The sequence below is a fragment of the Cucumis sativus genome, chromosome 7, assembly GCF_000004075.3.
Source record: "Cucumis sativus cultivar 9930 chromosome 7, Cucumber_9930_V3, whole genome shotgun sequence".
Lineage (NCBI taxonomy): Eukaryota > Viridiplantae > Streptophyta > Magnoliopsida > Cucurbitales > Cucurbitaceae > Cucumis > Cucumis sativus.
This window is the reverse complement of record NC_026661.2, coordinates 436,987-456,705: the sequence shown is the minus strand read 5'-3', so window position 1 is coordinate 456,705 and position 19,719 is coordinate 436,987. Positions and strand designations below refer to the sequence as shown.

Genomic DNA, 19,719 nt, shown 5'->3' with positions numbered 1-19,719 from the left:
TTTACCATCTCAATGCCAAATAAGGTGACGTCTAAAAAACACTATATTTTATTAAATAAATAATCATTCACCATTGTATATTATATACACACAGACAATATGTGTACCTGTGCTTATGTATGGGATTGTATGTATTTGTGTATATATTGAAAATGTCAAATTCGAACAACAAAATGAAAAGAAGAACGGCATAATTTTATTTCCTCAAAACTTGAAGAATGTATATATATATATATAGTGAAAACACAATACCTCATTTATCAATCTGAGTGTCAAACATACATGGTAGAAGTTTTGCCACTAACTTAGAGGAAGCTCATGTATCCAATCACTTCTTCGATAACTGATTAACAATTTTAAAATATAAAAAACTAACAATTCCCAGTTAAAAACTTGAATTTGAGGACGAGATAAGAACAAAACCATTACAAATAAATAGGAAGAATGTAATTTGATTAATGGTAGGAAAGTTAAGATAATTGCTAAATAGGAGAATTAAAAAAAGAAAAGTAAAAGATGTTTTGACATTTGGAGGGTACAATATGTAATTATGGAAAATAAAGGGGCTATATAATGTATTAAAAACTTTGTTGGCAAAGAAAAGGTAAAATCAAATCGAGAAAACAAACCAAAATCCTCGAAGCGGAGCAAAAATCAATTTCTTTCTTTCTTTCTTTCTTTCTTCAAACGCTCGTATTTGTTGAACCGTAAAAAAGAAAATTGTGTGAGAGGGAAGTGGATCTTAAAACCCTAGGGTTTCAATTCCGGTCCATTTCTAAATTTTTAATCCCGAATTCTGTTTCGATAATGGAAGCCGAAGAAGATGATTCTTCCTATCAGGACCAAAAATCTTCTTCTTTATATGTTGATGATGGAAAATTAGACGTTAAGTGTGATACCAATCGTGAAGAGCTTCTTAGCAATGAACAACAGCATTGTGTGTCCAAGTCCTCAATTATCGAAACGGGGTTTTCACCTAATACCGTTGTGGAATCTCTACCACCAAGAGATGCAATTCTTGGGGATGAGATTCTTGCTGTGGGTACTTGTTCAGAGATGGAGAAGAAGGATTTGGTGGAGGAGAGAGAGAGAGTAGAGGAGAACGATTTTCGCAACATTATTCAAGATATGGGTGAAGATTCAGTGAAGTTGGAGATTGAACCTGGTATTGCGAAAGCGGGGTTATTGGAGCAAAGGGCTTTCGATGATGTGAAAAAGAATACAGGGGTGACGGAGGAGGAGAAGGCTTTGAGTGAATTTGCTGAAGGTGAGTTGTTACCGGGGATGGTTTTTGTTGGTGTCGCTGAAAATCAGGTTGAGGGCAACGTTTTAATGGCGAACTTTTCAGAGCATACGGTCGTAGACGGTTCAGCTGGCTGTGTAGAGACAACCGAGACGACGTGTCTGAGTTATGTTTTGGCTGAGGAACGGCTTGCAGAAACGACACCTTTTGTGCAGGGCGTAGATGTTACTGTTGCAACCAATTTGGTGCAGAAGACAGAGGTGGAAGAGCATGCTGATGATACCAATGATTCGAAGGATACAGAGGTGCCAAAGCAAGAAAATTTTGCTGTGGAGAAGATGGAATTAGGCGTCCAGGTGCAGTTGGAAGAGGACTCTGAGTTGAAAGTTAGTTTGGTAGATGGGGTTGTGGAGGGACGGACGGAAAATTTAGCAGACAGAACTGGTGAAACGTTGAAGATGGAGAATGCCTCAAGCACTAGTAATGAGGTGGGGCTGACACATTTTGCTGTGGAGATTAAGGAGACGGTAAATATAGGAAATGATGAAGACAAGACTATGGAGACGGATGGAATGTGTGTGGAAGAAAAGGCTACTGATGTGGGGATGATGGAGAATTTGGCAGATGAGACCCCAGAGATCAAGGGAGTGGACGTAGCAGATTACAGCATTGAAGAGTTGAAGATCGAAGACATGGAGGATAGGGAAGCGGGGGTGCAAGGATTGGGTTTGGCCGATGAGAGTCCCGTGGTTGAGAAGCTCGAGAATGTGGCAGATGAGAATGCAGAGCCTGAGGGAGTGCAAGTGACTGACTACACCGCGGAAGAAGTAAAATCGGAGAATGTAGAAGATGACAAGACTGCACAAGGGGAGGAAGTAGCTATGGGAGAAGAGATTGCGGAGCCAGATGACATGGTTTATTTGGTGGATGAAGGGATTGGATCAGAGGAAACAGATGTAAACATGACATATTTAGTGGAGGAAACGGAAGCAGCAGAGGAGGTTGAGGAGATGGATGCTACAGAAGAGGTGGATGAGCCAAATATAAGTAGCAGTGGGTCTAAAAGGAAGCGTGGAAAGAATTCTAAAGCTCCAGCTAGAGTGGCTTCCAGGAAGAAGGTGGAAGAGGACGTTTGCTTTATTTGTTTTGATGGGGGTGATCTTGTTCTCTGTGATCGCAGGTTAGTTTTTTTCAGGGACATTTGAAGACTATTATTTTGTTGAGATTTCGCATGCTGATCTTTTCTTTTTCTTCGTCCCAGAGGTTGTCCCAAGGCATACCACCCGGCCTGTATTAATCGCGATGAGGCATTCTTCCGAGCCAAGGGTCGATGGAATTGTGGTAATGTGCTGTCTAGTATTACATATACTTTGTATAATGTACTCAGTTTCTTTGAGTTACCAATTTCTCCTACACCAGCATCTTTAGCAATCTCATTCAATTCACTAGTAGTACTTGGTGAAAGTGAAAGGTGCTATTTGGTTGTTGTGGGTAGAAAGGAATGGAGTGGTTCTTTTTTTTGTTTGTTTTGTAAGGATCATCAATTATTATCCTCTTTGTGGGAGATTTTTGTTTCTCTACATTCATCATCGTGTGAGTAACTGTTATTTGTAATTATCCTTTTCATCAATTGAGTAACTTGTAGTGTTTTTTAAGTCATATTGGCTATTTTGCATGGATGCCCTCTTTGCTCTCTTCTACTTAAATGGGGTTCTTGTCTTTTTACTAATAAACTAATAAATATTTTCCTCATGTTTATGAAAAGGAAGTTTTTGCTTGCTTTTAAAAAGATCAATGTGCAGATGGTTGCAGAGTATGGTCATGTAGATTTTAAGTCATCCAAATGACATGCACTATGATATTCTGGAATTGGAAACTATATCGACTCAGTTTTCATTGTTCGTAGGTGTTGGTTTGGAGTTTCAGCTGCAGCATCTTCCCTTTGTATTTAAAAAAGATGGAAAGAAATTTTGGTTGCTAAACTTAGAATAACCGTGCTCATTCATTGCACTATATTGCCAATTTAAAAGCGTTGGAGGCTTAGTTGTTCAAAGTTTGTATTGTGAAAGTGGAAATAGTTGTCAAATATTTTAATGATAGGTTCATAGGACACAAGAAACCACATTTCATTAAGAAAAATGAGAATATAAAAACAAAGGCAATATCAAAACACAGGGCACAAAACAAATAAGATGAGTCTCAAAAGAAGAAAGTACAAGAAGAGATTCCAGAAAATTCAGTTGTTAAGAATAACAAAAAAGGAGATCACAAAAAATTTGATGGAAAATATCTAGACGATTAAAATGAAACACACTCCAAATACGACTTGTTTGTGCCTCTAAAGACCCTCTTGTTTCTTGCTAACTAAAAATTCCAATGAGTATTGGATTAGTCAGCCTGCCAAAAGGATCCTCCTTTTATCTTAAAAAGTGTTTTCAATATAACACTTATCACTGAAACTAGTGCCGCAGAATTGGAAAGTGATACCTCACTGAAAACGGTAGCAAAGGATGTTAGGACTTCTTTGTCCTATCTTCACTGATAACAATTCTCCTTATCCTCAATATAACTACCAGGTCTTTTCGAGGGTATAGGGCAGGGAAGGGGAGAGGTATCTGTTGGTTTCTGGGCAAGTCTTCGTGGATAAAGACTTTTTAAGTTCTATGCTAAAATTAGAGTAGAAACTTGAGCTATTTTATTTTTGTTCAGAGACAGTCGAAGCTTGAGCAATTCATTTCTTAAAAAAAATAAAAAAGAACATAGAGATTAACTTAGTAAAGGTCGCATTTATGTTTCAAATTAAGAAGGCTGTAGCCTGTGGAGATGAAGATCCTGCAATATTTTCTCACACAAGACCTTGAACTTTAAGGCAATGACCCTTGTGTGTGGTGGATTGTATTTGTTTGCCTTGATGACTTATTTTAAGATTATGGTGGCTCGTTACTCTCTTTTGTATTCAACTCCCAATGTAATTGGCACCAATTGTTGTGGTTTTTTGTTAATCCCTTCTGGGATGATATAGATTTGGATTGTACTTTTCACTAAATGATTGAAATTGTGTCTACTTTACCAAAGGAAAAATATCATATAGATTCAACCCTGTTTCTTAACTATATATGACGTGCGCTTCAAGAGTAGAGCATTTTACTCAAATTTTCCTAATAGTCTACAAATTAATGCTTTACCTTTTGTCTTATCAATGAAAGAGAAATAAAAACCGACTGATTTATGTGATTTTACCATAGTTCCTCCTCTTTGAGATTTGAAACTATTTCTGATCCAGCCAATAATTTCCTTACCTCGTTTTCCTCCTCTTTGCCTACTTTGTCAACTTGTACTGATTTATGTTCTCACTCATTCAAGGGTTTTTTTTTACAATGATTTATAGGTTGGCATCTCTGTAGTAACTGTGAGAAGACTGCCCATTACATGTGTTACACATGTACTTTTTCCTTGTGCAAGGGCTGCATAAAAAATGCGGTTATTTTATGTGTTAGAGGCAATAAAGGCTTCTGCGAGACATGCATGAGATTTGTTACGTCAATTGAAAAGAATGAGCAGGGGAATAAAGAAAAGGTACGTGTTGCATTTCATTAGTGCCAAACATGCACGAATGCTGTTCAGGTTTACATAATTGCAGATTTCTATAAAAAAAGATGTACATAATTGCAGATAAGTTCTTTATGTTGGTTGTTGTTTCCAATTTACTGCATTACCATTGTCTCATTATCATTTTGGACACATAGAGTTGAGAAGCAAAGCAAACCTTTCAGTGATATAATGAAAAGAGACTAATACTTAGAAGATACTAACTTTAACAAAGTAGCTCAACTTTTTGACAAGAAAGATAATGTAGCTCTCGTGGGCTTAGTTTTTCTTTATAGTTTATACTCTTGTATTATTTCATTTTTATCTCAAATGGAAGTTTAGTTTCTCATTGAAAAATATATATAACACGGTAGGTAACTAGTTAGTTGATCATGATATAATGATGGAGACAAAATCACTGGACCATGTTGTCCATGTCAAATTATGCATTTAGTAATAGGAAGTTCTCTGTAAATTGGTCCAGAGTTTCCATTTTTTTTAATTCACTTGAAGTCTTTCTTATTTCTTTTCAATTCTAGTCTTCACTTCGAATCACGTTTTTGTTGTTTCCTTGCATCTTATTACGTTAAGAATAGTAAACCCAGATCGAGGTCTGAGCAAGTCATAAACTTCAAAGCCCTCTCAAGGTTCCATGAAACATGGCTGGAGGAAATTTTGATCACTTGTATTTTGCAAAATCGTAAAGGAAGGGAGGGAGAAGTCGATCTCTTAGAAAGTCATGAACCATATGGCTCTGCCATAGTTCATCTAGTATCCAGTCTCTTAGATGTGTCTTGCTGGATTGTACAAACAGAACTTTCTTTATCAAAAGGGGGGGGGGGGGGGGGGTATCCCGTCAGAACAATTTTTTTTAAAAAAGGAGTTCAACTAGTATAAATTTGGGTTATAATTACAATAAAAAAAATGGAACACAACTTTGTGGGGAACCAATGAAGGATAATATGGAGATGATGTCGTTAGTTGACAATTTACTGATTAGGAACTAAAGAACTGAACACAGGAGGTTAAAGGAACAATTAGATAGTTTCAAGGAGAAAAATGTATTGTTATAATATGTATGTTGTTAGGTATTTAAGTAGTATGTTGGTCATCTCATTCTAACCAAATTGGGGACAATGCCATAACTACCTTGGTTCCTAACAATACCCCATCCACGGAAAACCGACATCCGAACAGCTACTTTCGCGATATGGGGCCATACTTGGTCAGAACCCTCCATTGGTTCCACTTCGAAACGTCAATAAACCTGGCTCTAATACCATTGCTAGGTACTTAGCTATTGAGATAGAGAGCCAAGTCACTTAAGTACCACATTGGTCATCCATTCTAACCAATGTGGGACAAAAGCATCCTATGAGGACCTTGGTTCCTAACATATGTATATATAAAAAAATCAAGTTTCCATGAAAAGAAAATGAAGAAGCAGAAACTAAATAATGTACGGGGGATAAAAACAAGCTCACAAAAGGAGTCATCAGATAGTCTATGGACAGGGATTAAATGCAAAAGAATACAACCAAGATGATAATTGCAAAAATTTTGATTAGCAAATGTCCTTAAGGACACGTTGAATCTCACCACCTCCATACCTTCTAAGACCACTTCACCGATTTAGAAGGTGTACTGTTCCCCTCGAGCCACATTCATAAAATAACAAAACAAGTTTGCCACAAGACTCTTCTTATCTTGAAGATTGAAAATGAGAATCCATCAGGATCTCATCAATCAAAGAGCAATTCTCCCTATTACGTACCATGACAACCCCAAACAAACTAGCGTACTATTCCCCTTGAGCCACATTCATAAAATAACAAAACAAGTCTGCCACAAGACTCTTCTTATCTTGAAGACTAAAAATGAGAATCCATCAGGATCTCATCAATCAAAGAGCAACTCTCCCCATTACGGACCATGAAAACCCCAAAAAAAGTTGAAGTACTAACTCCCAGTGGAGTAAGCGAACTGGCATCTCTCCAAAAGACGATCCAAATCCTTTACCCTGTTGTTGGAATAGGACAGACATCATTGCAAACAACTTCAAGGTAGAATGCCGCTGGGCACAATCTTGGTATTCACTCCAATGTGAGCTTTAACAAGAAAATAATTTACTTTCTTAAGGATTTTAACTTTCAAAGAGAGGAAAAAAGTGAGGCTTCCTTAATAGGAGAAGGGAAACAAAGGATGGGAAAGAATGAGTGATAGGAGAAACCCTCCAAAAGATTAAGCTCTCAAACTAGAAGATCCCTCTGCCCTAAACCAATCTTCTGATTTGCAATAGTAGAAATAAAACCTAGTTTAGCTTTGTTGGCTTGCTGGATTGTAGAGAGATGATTACAGAGTTTCCTCTTTTCCCATCTTTTCAAGAGAAAGGGTAATTTTTGTGGTAGGTCGGGGTTTGTTTCATTGTGTGGGATCTTCAGTCAATTACTAGGTTTTTCTGGGTAATTATTTGCTTGGTCTTATTTTACTGGATTGAAGCCTTTTTTTTTTGTTTATTTTCCTCTGTAGTTTTGTGGTTAGGCTCCCTCTTGTTTTATGCTTTTCTTTCTGCACGTGCTTGTGTTCTTTCATTTTTCCTCCACGAGCAGGGTTTATCATTAAAAGAAAATAGAAGAAAAGAAAAAAGAGAACATATATATAAGGCGCACCACCTCCAAAGACTCACAATTAGTAATTGATCGGTGAAAATCCAAAGAAAGTGAGGGGAAGGCTTGGTAGAAATCAACACCGAGGCAACTGAGCTTAACCTTTTTTGATGCAAATGATAAAGTTGTGGGAATAACTCACAAAGAGTCCTAGATCTCACCCACCAATCCTTTGAAAAATAAGTATTATCCCCATCGCCAGCTGAGTATTGTACAAGTAAAAAAGGGAAAGCCCAAAGCAATAACAGTGCATAGGTTTTTACTAGAGCCTTTCAACTAACCATTAGGAGTCCACTCAAAAGGGTGTGGTTCTGGTCCATACCTGATCACCATGACCCAGCTGCAGTAAGCATTAGACTTTTTATCTCGTTGAAGGAGAAAAGTGTGCACACACTCAAATCTCAATTTTGGTGATTTATCCAAATTATCAATTTATTACCAAGCTTATTATTATTGTTATTTTCTTTGGTATTAACAAGTGTCAGGACAACCTGCTTGATCCTACGATATTTGGATGACAAAGAAACTCGTAATCATAAGATATTAATTCCTAGGTCGGTGACTACCGTTTATTGAAATCATGTCCCCTTAGTCATTTATTGAGACCATTTCTCCTTTTTTTACCACTTGGTCAACCATTGATGGTTAATTTATTACCAAATTTAATTTTTGTTGCATCATACAAGGCTACTTTGCATCTCATGTGCATTTCTATTTCAATAATTAACATAGTAATAAGTAGATGCTGTATGCCAAAGTTGATAGTCATGTTAGCAACATAATGACTATAAGGCTAAGGGCTTCTTTTTTGTGGCAAAATGATTTGAACTATTGAATCTTTCGTTTTCCTCTATATATTTAGTACCTAGGAAAAACTATTATGGCTACGAATATGCTAGAATTTTTTATGTAGGATTTGGTTAAATAGAGTATCTTGGTAGTTACTTAATTGATTAGACTTAGGACTAGTTTACTCGATTGATTCGGATTAGAATTAGTTTTCTTAGTTTATTAGCATGAAGATTAGTTTTCTTGATTAATTAAGATTTTGATTAGTTTGCTTTTCAGTTCTATACAAATAGAGAGACTGTCTTCTTGTATTAACTACTTCTAATATAGAATAAGGATTTTGCTTTTATTATTGGAGATTTCTCTCCTTTTATCCTTGGTGTGAAAATCAGATTGCATACAATCCACCCCCATTTAGTGCAGACAACCATCATTTTCTTGGCTGTAGTAATGCTCATTTTTTATTATTTATTTTGTCCATTTGTACTTCTTACTCCTTATTCATGCATATAAGATGTAAGCTATGTTCTTACGAAGCACACTATGTGGTATCCTAAAAGTGTCACACTGTAGCATGCCATTTTGCTTATTCTGTCATTCTTGCGCTTGTGCAGGGCCAAATTGACTTTAATGACAAAAATAGCTGGGAATATCTTTTCAAGGAGTACTGGACAGATCTGAAGGGAAGTCTTTCTCTAACATTTGATGAACTTGTTCACGCCAAAAACCCATGGAAAGGATCTGAGACACTAACTAGCAGGCCTGATTCACCCGGTGAGCTATGTGATGGTAATGTTGATGGAGGATCAGATTTGGATGTTTCTGAAAATGAAGAATCTGGTAGTTCTAAAAAGAGAAAAGCTAAGAAAAGGTCAAGATCTCAAGCAAAGGAAATGAGTTCACCTAGTATGCCAGCTACAGCTTCTCAAGGGCTATCCACGGATGACAATGTTGAGTGGGGATCTAAAGAGCTCTTGGAGTTTGTAATGCACATGAAGAATGGTGATAGGACTGTTTTATCTCAATTTGACGTGCAGGCTCTCTTATTAGAATATATTAAAAGAAATAAGCTTCGTGATCCTCGACGGAAAAGTCAGATAATATGTGATTCAAGGCTTGAGAGTTTGTTTGGAAAGCCACGTGTGGGACATTTTGAAATGTTGAAGCTTCTCGAGTCACACTTCCTCATCAAAGAGGATGCCCAGATAAATGATCTGCATGTGAGTGTTGCTGAAACTGAATCAAGTCAGTTGGAGGCTGATGGGACTGATGGTTCAGGCAAGATTAAGAAAGAGAAAAAACGCAGGACAAGAAAAAAAGATGAGAGAGGATTGCAGTCTAACCTTGATGATTATGCAGCTATTGATATTCATAACATTAATTTAATTTACTTAAAACGTAACTTGGTGGAATACCTAATCGAAGATGAGGAGAGTTTTCATGACAAGGTTGTTGGTTCTTTTGTGAGGATAAGAATATCAGGCAGTGCACAAAAACAAGATTTATATCGGCTGGTTCAAGTCGTAGGTAAGAGTCAGGCTTTTACCATTAGAAGAAATGTTAACCTTCAACCATTTTCTTTGTATAAGAATGTAATAAAACTATAGAAGTAACTTTTAAGTTGTTGATATGTTATCAGGTACAAGTAAAGCATCCGAGCCTTATAAAGTTGGTAAAAGGATGACTGATATCTTGCTAGAGATTTTGAATTTGAACAAGACAGAAGTGGTTTCAATTGATATTATCTCAAATCAAGAGTTCACAGAGGTACTTTTAAGACAAATTTAGTTTTTTAATATTACCACATTAGAACTGGATTGGCAAAGAAAGTGTAATTTTGATTTCTTTGACATGTTCTTTTTTGTTTTATTTTTCTTTAAAATTTTTTCCTTTTCCTTCTTTTTTTTTTGGGGGGGGAGGGGGGTCTCAGGATGAGTGCAAGCGTCTCAGACAGAGCATGAAGTGTGGCATCATTAACCGTCTGACAGTGGTAAATTTACCTTTCTTATTTATCTTCTATATAATTATATATTAAAGCACGTTGTTAAAAAATCGATTATCCCTTGTAGGGTGACCTCCAGGAGAGAGCCATGTCGCTTCAAGATGCCAGAGTCAAGGATGTAAGTATTTGATTGTTAACAGTTATGCAGTTTCTTCACGTGAATAGTGCATGGATCTATTTAGTTATGTTTCTGGGAAGTATTTGATACATTTCAACCTGGAATAGTTTGACATGTATGCATGTTTTGAAGGGAAATGCCTTTGAAGGTTACCTTTGTCCTTTAATAGCCAACCAGTTTATTAAGGAATATGTGTGCCTTCGAGCTGTGATGCAGATGACCAGTAAAATTGTTTGTCATTGTACTGGACTATCATGCACCAGCTAGTTTATATCTCTTGTCTGGGCCTCCAATTGTTTAATTATCAGAGAACAACTAAGATTCATCTTACCTCAAATGATCTGGAGTTGATGCTTGTATTAAGATGGGCCTCTTAGGTATCGGCTAGTTTTTGTCAAACAATTAATGGCTTCATTTGGTTAGGGTTCTTTATTTTCTTCCTTTTTCACTTCATTCTGTATAAGAACTTATGAAACAAATATTTTAAGTAGAATATATTTACATTGACTGACCATGTTGTAAATAATAAAAAAAAAGAAAGGCATTTTAGTTTGAAAAATGGATCCAAAGAAATTAAGAAGATTTATAGGAATGGTGATGTTAGATTGTTCGTTTGCCATGTTGAATAAATCAGTGCCAACCATTGGAGTGGGAGAGGCAAGCCAGGCAAAGGCATCCCAGACTACCTTGGTTTCTAACAATACCCTATGCCTGAAAAGTCGACATAGCAGCGGCTACTTCAACAGTACTTCACTCGACCACACCTGGTCAAAACCTTTTGTTAGTTTCACTCGGCAACCGGCTCTTATACCATTGTTAGGTACTTAAGCACCTTGGAAGACTACACTCCAATAGCCAACCATTGGATTGGGAGAGCCAAGCCACTTAAGTGCCACATCGGTCATTCCATTCTAACCAATGTGGAACAAAGGCAACCCATACTACCTTGGTTTCTAACCAGCAACTTCCTAAAAATCTTTATATAATGTTAACTAATGCTTTTTCTTGGCATCTTTTACTTGTTATTGTTTTTTTGGGGAGAGATACGAGTTCAACCCATTTTGCTGGTCAAATTGGTTGCATATAAGTAGTTAATCTGTTTAAGCCAAACTATGTATTGATTTGTATTTTAGACACCAGTTGTTTGCCTACTAGTTGACTATTTTGTTGTATGTCTCTCTACAGTGGATGGAGACCGAGATAGTTCGACTGAGTCATCTTCGTGATCGAGCAAGTGAGAAAGGGCGTCGAAAAGAATATCCTTTTTTTCATTATTTTGTTGAATTGTGGCTAAACATTTTTTTTAAAGAAGGATATGCTTTTTCGTTTTTGGCAGACTCACTTTTGCTCAGGTACTTAGAAACAAATTATTATTCTCCTTTTCCTCCTATGAATCGAGACCAGAGAACTTTAGTCCCATGTTTTGCTAAGGGACTATAGAATGTTAGCTGGAACTGTAAGATTAAAAATATTCCTTTGAGTGTGCAGCTAGAATGAAGTCGACCTGATTGTAAAGAATTCTTCTGTATTTTATTCACTTTGTTGTCTCTCTGGATGAATGGGATAGAGAGCTCTATGATTATTTTCCTTGACTACTCTCAACGCTTAGAGAATGTGTTGAGAAACTACAGCTTTTGAAGACACCCGAGGAGCGGCAACGCAGAATTGAGGAAATACCAGAAATACATGCAGACCCAAATATGGATCCGAGTCATGAATCTGAAGATGAAGATGAAGCGGATGATAAGAGACGAGGTTGTTGTTGTGTGTTGTTTTTTCCAGTTCACATTTCTTTTTCATCAGCCAGCCATTATATTATAATCTATTGCATGCAGAAACCTACACCTTGTCAAGAAGCACAAGCTTTGGCAGGAGGACGAGGGAGCCAGTTTCTCCTGGAAAAGGAGGTTCGCATTTGAATGACTCCTGGAGCGGGACTAGAAACTTCTCTAACACAAATCGGGACATGAGCAGGAACTTGTCTGGCAAAGGCTTTGCTAATCAAGGGGATGATGCCATTGGTTCCGGTGAAATAATAAATGAAACTTCATGGGGTCATGGAAGAGAGAGAGATGTTAAAAAAACAAGCAAGTGGGACAAACAAGTTTCGCCTAGTTCAGAAATCACTGCTAGGAATGCCTTGTCTGGGGCCGCATCTGAGTCTTCTGCTGCTCACTCGGTAAATCCAGCAGCATCTTCATCCGTGGGGACTACACAGAATGCTGCTACAGTAAATGAATCCGAGAAGATATGGCATTATCAGGATCCTTCTGGGAAAGTGCAGGGACCGTTTTCAATGGTGCAACTGCGCAAGTGGAGTAACACAGGTTATTTTCCTACAGACTTGAGAATATGGAGAATCTCAGACCAGCAAGAGGACTCCCTACTCTTGACCGATGTCTTAGCGGGAAAGATCTCAAAGGACACTCCATTGACAAGCAACAGTTTGCAAGTACACCCGAATTCTTCTCCATTTGTGGGCAGGCCTCAGGGAGGCACTTTGCAGTCAGGTGTGGATGGTCAAAATGCTAGTAGTTCAAATTCACATACTAATCCAACTTCTTATGATCAATCTTCTGGAGGAAGATGGAAATCTCAAAATGAAGTTAGCCCTACTGGTAGACCTGTCTCGGGTTCTATAAAAGTCCCTAGATATTCAGGAGACAGATGGTCTTCTGACCATGGCAATAAGAACTTCACTAATCTTCCTTCTCCTACTCCCAGCTCAGGAGGATCAAAGGAGCAGCCATTTCAAGTGGCTGCATCGTTCATGGAGGCAAAATCACTCTCAGGAACTGCTGGTGGTGGTTTGCATGGTTCTTCAGTAATGCAAGGGTCTGAAAATGACTCGCTGCGTTCACATTTGGGTCGGAATTCGTCAGAAAAGGGATTGGGTTCAGGTCCTATAAATGCACTCCAAAACCATCAATCTCAGCCAGTACGGCAATCACCTATCATTGATGATGCTTCGCTCAATCCAGCTGCAGATATTAGAAGCATTAGTGCAAATCTTCAGAGTTTGGTACAATCCATCAACAGTCGTAATCCTCCTATTGAAGCTCATGGACACGGGTCTGGCTCCATCCTGAAACGGGAAACAGATACATCGGAGGCATGGCAAAATGCACACTCTCTCAAAGTTGAATCAAACGTTTCTTCTAGCATGCCACCAGCACAAACTCTTCACAGTCGTTGGGGGGAGATGTCGCCTGCACAAAATGCTGCTGTCACATCATTCAGTGCAGGAAGTTCAACATCAAGTTTTTCCTCAGCCGGTATGTCCAGTTTTCCGTCTTCTGACCCTTGGCGATCTACAGCTCCTATTTCTAGTAACCCACAACACATTCAGTGTTCAACTCCACCCAATCTACCTTGGGGAATGGGTGCTCCAGAAGGTCAAAGTACTGTTCCACGACAGGGTTCAGAGTCTCAGAACCAAACTTGGGGGCCTATGCCATCAGGAAATCCAAACATGGGTTGGGGTCCAACAGGACCACCTCCAAACGCCACTGCTATGATGTGGGGAGCTACTGCTCAAAGTTCTGGTCCTGCAGCTACAAACCCGGGTTGGATTGCACCAGGTCAAGGGCCGGCAGCTGGAAACAACCTTCAAGGGTGGCCAGCTCACAGCCCTATGCCACCTCCGGTAAATGCAACTCCGGGATGGGTTGGTCCCAACGTTGCACCAATGCCACCCATGAACATGAATCCCAGTTGGCTCGTTCCATCTGTGAATCAGAACATGTGGGGTAATGAGCATGGCAAAAATGGGAATAGATTCTCGAACCAAAAGGATGGTGGTTCTCATGGCGGAGATCCCGGGAATGGAGATAAATCTTGGGGTATGCAACCATCTTTTGGCGGCGGCGGTGGTGGTGGTGGGAATTCTAGGTCACCTTACAATAGAGTGCAAAAACTGTGCAAATATCATGAAAGTGGACATTGCAAGAAAGGAGGTACTTGTGATTACAGGCACAAGTAGAAATCTTAGTTAATTTGACAGCCATTAGAGATTCAATTAATTTTGTATAGTCTTAATTATCATTGAGAGTTTTTCTTTTTCTTTCTATAAACCTCCTGTTGTTTATGTTATACATGCGATAAACACTTTTGCAGCTCTTTATTCTGGGGGAGGGTCTTATAAGCAAATAATTTATCACTTCACCCATTCGGGTTTTGATCTTTACATTAGCTTAGGATGCTTCTTGAGAGTTGAGAGACAAATATTATATAGCAGTTTATTGGATTTTTTTTAAAAATTAATATTATTTTAATAAATAACGTGGAGAATGAAAACAATTGACAAAAATGGGTGTCGAAATACTTGACCTGATTTACATTTTTTAATAAATTATGAATCATCTTAGAGGATGAAGATGGTGAACTTCGTTTTCCTTTTACTTGTGGACTTCGTCCAATTGAGACACCTTTCAAAGTAATAGATATGCAAATTCTATTATCAATTGTGTTTTCAAGTTTTGAAATAGTTTAGTCTAGTCTCTATCTCTCTTTTTTTCTTTTAATTTTATGCTTTTTAACTGAGCTTTCTCTTTTAGTTTTAATATATATCTTATAGAATTGTTAATTTGAAACTATTTTTTATGTTTAACACTTCCTTTTAATAATTTAAAATTTTATATACGAAGGAATGTAGCAAAATTCATCAAAATGTTTAGAACAAATTTTCTTTTTAAATATTTTTTAAAATTTCTTTTGTTTATTTGAAATTAAAAACATGTAGTTTGAAACTGATTTAGTGACAATAAGATCAAGAATATTTTATTCTCAACTAGTTGGTGTATAATTAATATAAATTTAATTTGTATAAACCAACGAGTTGAGAATATTCTTGGTCTTGCTGTCATTGAAGTAAAGTAAAATTACTAGAAGACTACATGTAACACCCCGTCCCAAGCACCTGCGATCTTGGCCCAAGACGTGATGTGAAATCAACTTATATTGCCTACTTCAAGAACGACACCAGTTAACTCTTAGCTTAACCCATAAAACAATGAACAACAACGAAAGTTATAAACAGATCTGAGAGAAAATTTTCTTAATTAAAACAACCTGTAGATAAGTTTATATAGACAACATGAAACCTTATTTACACAACAAAACCCAACACTAAAAAACCCAACCTAAGACTGAAGACTAACAACAACACTATACATAACACGTACGATTAAACACTTCAGTAGACAAATATCAATTATTCATGCTTCGAAAACATGGTCTTTACCTGGAAAGCGGAAAAATATTTTGGAAAGCATGAGGTAAACAAGCCCATTGAGTGGTTGTTTTCTATATTTCATAAATCTTTGTAACAAGAATATGTAAATCTTGTAAACAGTGAATCATAAATGGAAAGCTTGAAACTTTAAAGCAATTGGAAATAGTAACATAATCCTTGTTGTTTTTTCAGCTCGAAACTCAAGTAGCTCTGATCCTTCACTGTTACAATTAATTTAATTTTGTCCTATATGAGTAATTTAATTCTTCCTCTTCACAAGTAAATTTTAAGCCTACCTCGTGACAACCAATTTATTCCTGCCTCGTACAAGTAAATTTTAAGTCTGTTTCGTAACGAGTAATTTTTGAGATAGCTTTGTTTCGATAAAACATTTTCAAACCATAAATCTTAAATCTTTTGAAATAAATGATCCTTAACTTACTCTTGATAATCCTTACACATAAGCTCAATAAATAGTAATCTTACATAATTACTTTAATCAATAACATGCATGAAAACAATTCATAAATAGGTTAAACATTTAGCATAAATCATGGCTTAAAACATGTTTTGAAATACTTTAAATAAATCATTTTCTACTCACATATACAAACCTAAATCATTGGCTTATAAATTTGCCCGATCTCCTCTTGTCCTAAAAATATGGTAAAGTTATCCAATTAATTTTCCTTGACTATGAAAACATCGAAAGTGTACTTAAAATTTTCAAGATGACACTGTCTGATGCGCATGGGTGGGCAGCAGGACCTTGGCCGCGCACGCTGCATCCCATCCAACAACAACCCATACTCACAATAACCTCTATGACATCAAAACACAAACTAATATCGCCTAAACTTACCTTACAATTGGGCCAGCCCCCTTTTTCACAGAACCTCATTTTTCATCCAAAAAATATGACTCGACTTTGAAAAATCATATCTTAAAATTCATAACTCTTTTGACAAAATAAAAAGTTGTTATAAAATGACTTAACTTTCTTACCTCAAAATTTTAGAATTAAATTTAAAAAGACGAGTCTTGTAGCTAACTGGGAATGCACCTTGCTTAGATTCACTCGAGAAATTACCTTCTCACCTTTTCTTGATCCAAACACAAACCTCCTTGAATCCTAAACTCACGGTAGCCCTCACTCATAAACTAGACATAATTTCTGAACTTTCAAGACCAATTTGAGTGATTTTGCAAAAGTGGATTGTGAGAAAACACTTGTTGAAGTTGCCTATTTATAGAAGTCATTGCATGAAAGTAACTTAACACCTCATCCTTGCTTAAATTCACCATTGAACCTCCTTAAGACACCTCCTACTACTTATCTACCTCATAAAAGGCACGAAAGGTTATTAAGACACTTGAATTAACCTTAAACTGCTTGGCTTAAGCTTGCCACATACATGTCCAAAACTCATGGCTAACCTCCAATGTCTTCTTGCATAGCCCTTGACCGTAAAGCTTCTCCTCGCCTAGCCTTCCTTGCGTGACACTCTTCCTTGCTAAGCTAACCTCCAATTTCTAACTTCTAAGTACTGCCTTCCACGCCCACAATAAACTCCCAAGCCTTCTTCTCGTTCAATATCATCTAACTTGGTAAACCAACCAAAACACTTAACACAAGCATAATAACCTCCAAATGCCCAGTGCAAAACCTTGGTTGTCACTCTTAAACGCCTACTAACCTCTTTAGAGGTTATTTTCCTTTATTTGGTCGTCCAAACAACCATAACATAACCTCTAAACACCTAGAATTACAACCCTTCACACTTAACCAAAATTTCCTCTTTTTCTATTAACCATGACACCCTTTCTTTTGTCCTTAATTCCTTTTAACTTTTAAACTTTCAATTACTTTGAAAGACTTAGAGTTTCTTCCAAGATTCAGGGTTTACGATTTTTTTCCCCCTTAAGAATTTCGTCCTCGAAATTTTTATATCCTTACGTTAATGATTGTTTCCTTGTTTTTCATAACTTAAACTTTATAACTCAAAAACACCTTAAAACTAAAATACAAACACATAAGGGTTTAGAAATTCTTGCCAGTGACTATATATTGTGCATCATCTTCTTTCTGTTGCATCATTGCAAAACCCTTTTTTGTTGCCGAGGTCGTCCTACACTTTCTGCTTACTATTACTTGGTCTTTCTCCTCTAACTGTTGCAATTTTCTGCTGATTTATTAATTGAGATCCTTCCTTCTTATTGTCTTGTATAATCACTTTTAATAGAGGACATTTCCTTTTTAAATGTTCTGGTTTCCTACAACAGTAACATTCATATGCCCTTATTAAACACATTCCCATATGTCGTTGTCTTCCACAGTTTTCACATAGAGGTCTTGCTCAGTTACTTGCTCTTGATTCCTGTCTTGATTGAGACATCGTTCCTGTTCTGTTTGATTGTCTTGGAAAGGCAACACTTCCTTCACTAACTTGCCTGTAGGTCTTTTTACTCGATCGAGTTTTAAAGTCCCTTCTACTCGATATACGAGGAATAAATTGTCGTTGCTCCCGTCCTTTGGTATTACTAACTAATGAAATCCTTTGACTTGATTCTAATGTTGGCTTTCCTTCAAGAAGCTCTACTCTACTCGCAATGTAGTCTCAACCAACTCAGAGAAGTCAGTCCACTTTGTCCTTGAAGTAACAGGAGTAAGGATTTCCTACCTTAAACCTCTTTCAAACATCTAGCAACGATCAATCTCGGTTGCCACTAACATTTCAACATACCTTGACATTTCTGTAAACTTCCCTCCATAATATGCTACCGATAATGATTCCTGCTCCAAACGCAGAAATTTGTCCCTCTTCATCTCCCGATATGTACTTGGATAATACTTATCTTCAAAATTACCTATAAAAGTCTTTAAATCCTAATCATTAGTATCTCCTTGTTTAACCTTAATTGATCTCCACCAATATTTTGCTTCTTTCTGGAAAAGAAACGTTGCCAGTCTTACCTTTCATTCTCTAGGACACCTCATGACGTTAAAACACTTTTCTACCAACACTAATCATGACTCATAGCTAGGTTTGTCGAACCTTCAAAAATTGTGGCTCCTAAATTTTTAAGTCATTCAATACCATATTTCTTTTCAGGATCTTCAGGTGTCGATCCTATTGTCCCTATTGTCATCAATCATTTGTAGCACTTTAGAACAATTGTAAACAACTACAAAGCAAGTTGTATTCATAGTGTCTCTAGAAGAAGGTATCCAACCTTATCCATCTAGTACATACCGTTTAGGCTATTACTTAAACACGATCCACTTGTATGTCTCCACATATATGTTTAGGTTACAAAATATAACCTTGAATGTTAGTTTATTGATTTTGCTAGTTAATGCAACTAAATATATCAAATAAAATAAAACACTTACTAGATTTAGGATATCAATCCCAACAAAGATCTAAAAATTCCAAACACACAAGGATTTTTCTTTTAAATAGTTTTATTTAAGTAAAAATTAAAAGGTTTTTGTTTTGATTCTTTCTTGGAAAAAAATTAAAGAGTTCTTTTTTTTAAAAAAAAAAAAAGCTTTAGAGCACTTTTGATCAATACTATAATGTACTAGTGTTACACAATATAACATGAGATTGATAATTTGACAACTTAATAATGTAATTAAAATAATGTTATAAATTTAGGCAACTTTATTTTCTTTCAAACTAACCACATATAATACCAACATTTTGTGTGTAGTTGAAAACTCATTATTTGATAATTTGATACACACTTAATAATGTAATTAAAATAATGTTATAAATTTTGTCAAACAAACACTTTTTTATCCAATACCTTACCCTATACTTTTAAAATAATATTCAATCATCATCTTCTTCTTCCTCTTCTACATTCTCTCATAGTTTCTCCTTCTCTGTTGTGGATCCCTCCACCGACCCAACAACCAGCACCTCCTCCTCTTCCTCCTTCCATGTCGTCGTTGCCTCACCGTACGTTCTTCCTCCACCTTGCCCACGTCACCCACACTAGCATTTGTTCATTGCTTTCTGCCCTTCTATGCATGCCTCTATATATTAGCGTCTCTCTCTTCTTCACTAGTTC

General features: G+C 36.8%; 1 protein-coding gene across 1 annotated transcript; it reads left to right on the top strand.

The window, feature by feature from the left end:
- Nucleotides 1-612: 612 nt before the first annotated feature.
- On the top strand, nt 613-14,592 carry LOC101218325 (zinc finger CCCH domain-containing protein 19). Its single transcript, XM_004148509.3, has 10 exons — nt 613-2,423; nt 2,505-2,584; nt 4,632-4,819; nt 8,901-9,813; nt 9,926-10,053; nt 10,217-10,276; nt 10,356-10,406; nt 11,592-11,662; nt 12,010-12,161; nt 12,242-14,592. Exons 1-10 carry the CDS (start codon nt 808-810, stop codon nt 14,386-14,388), a joined length of 5,406 nt encoding a protein of 1,801 aa, XP_004148557.2. The 5' UTR covers nt 613-807; the 3' UTR covers nt 14,389-14,592.
- The last annotated feature ends 5,127 nt before the right edge of the window (nt 14,593-19,719 follow it).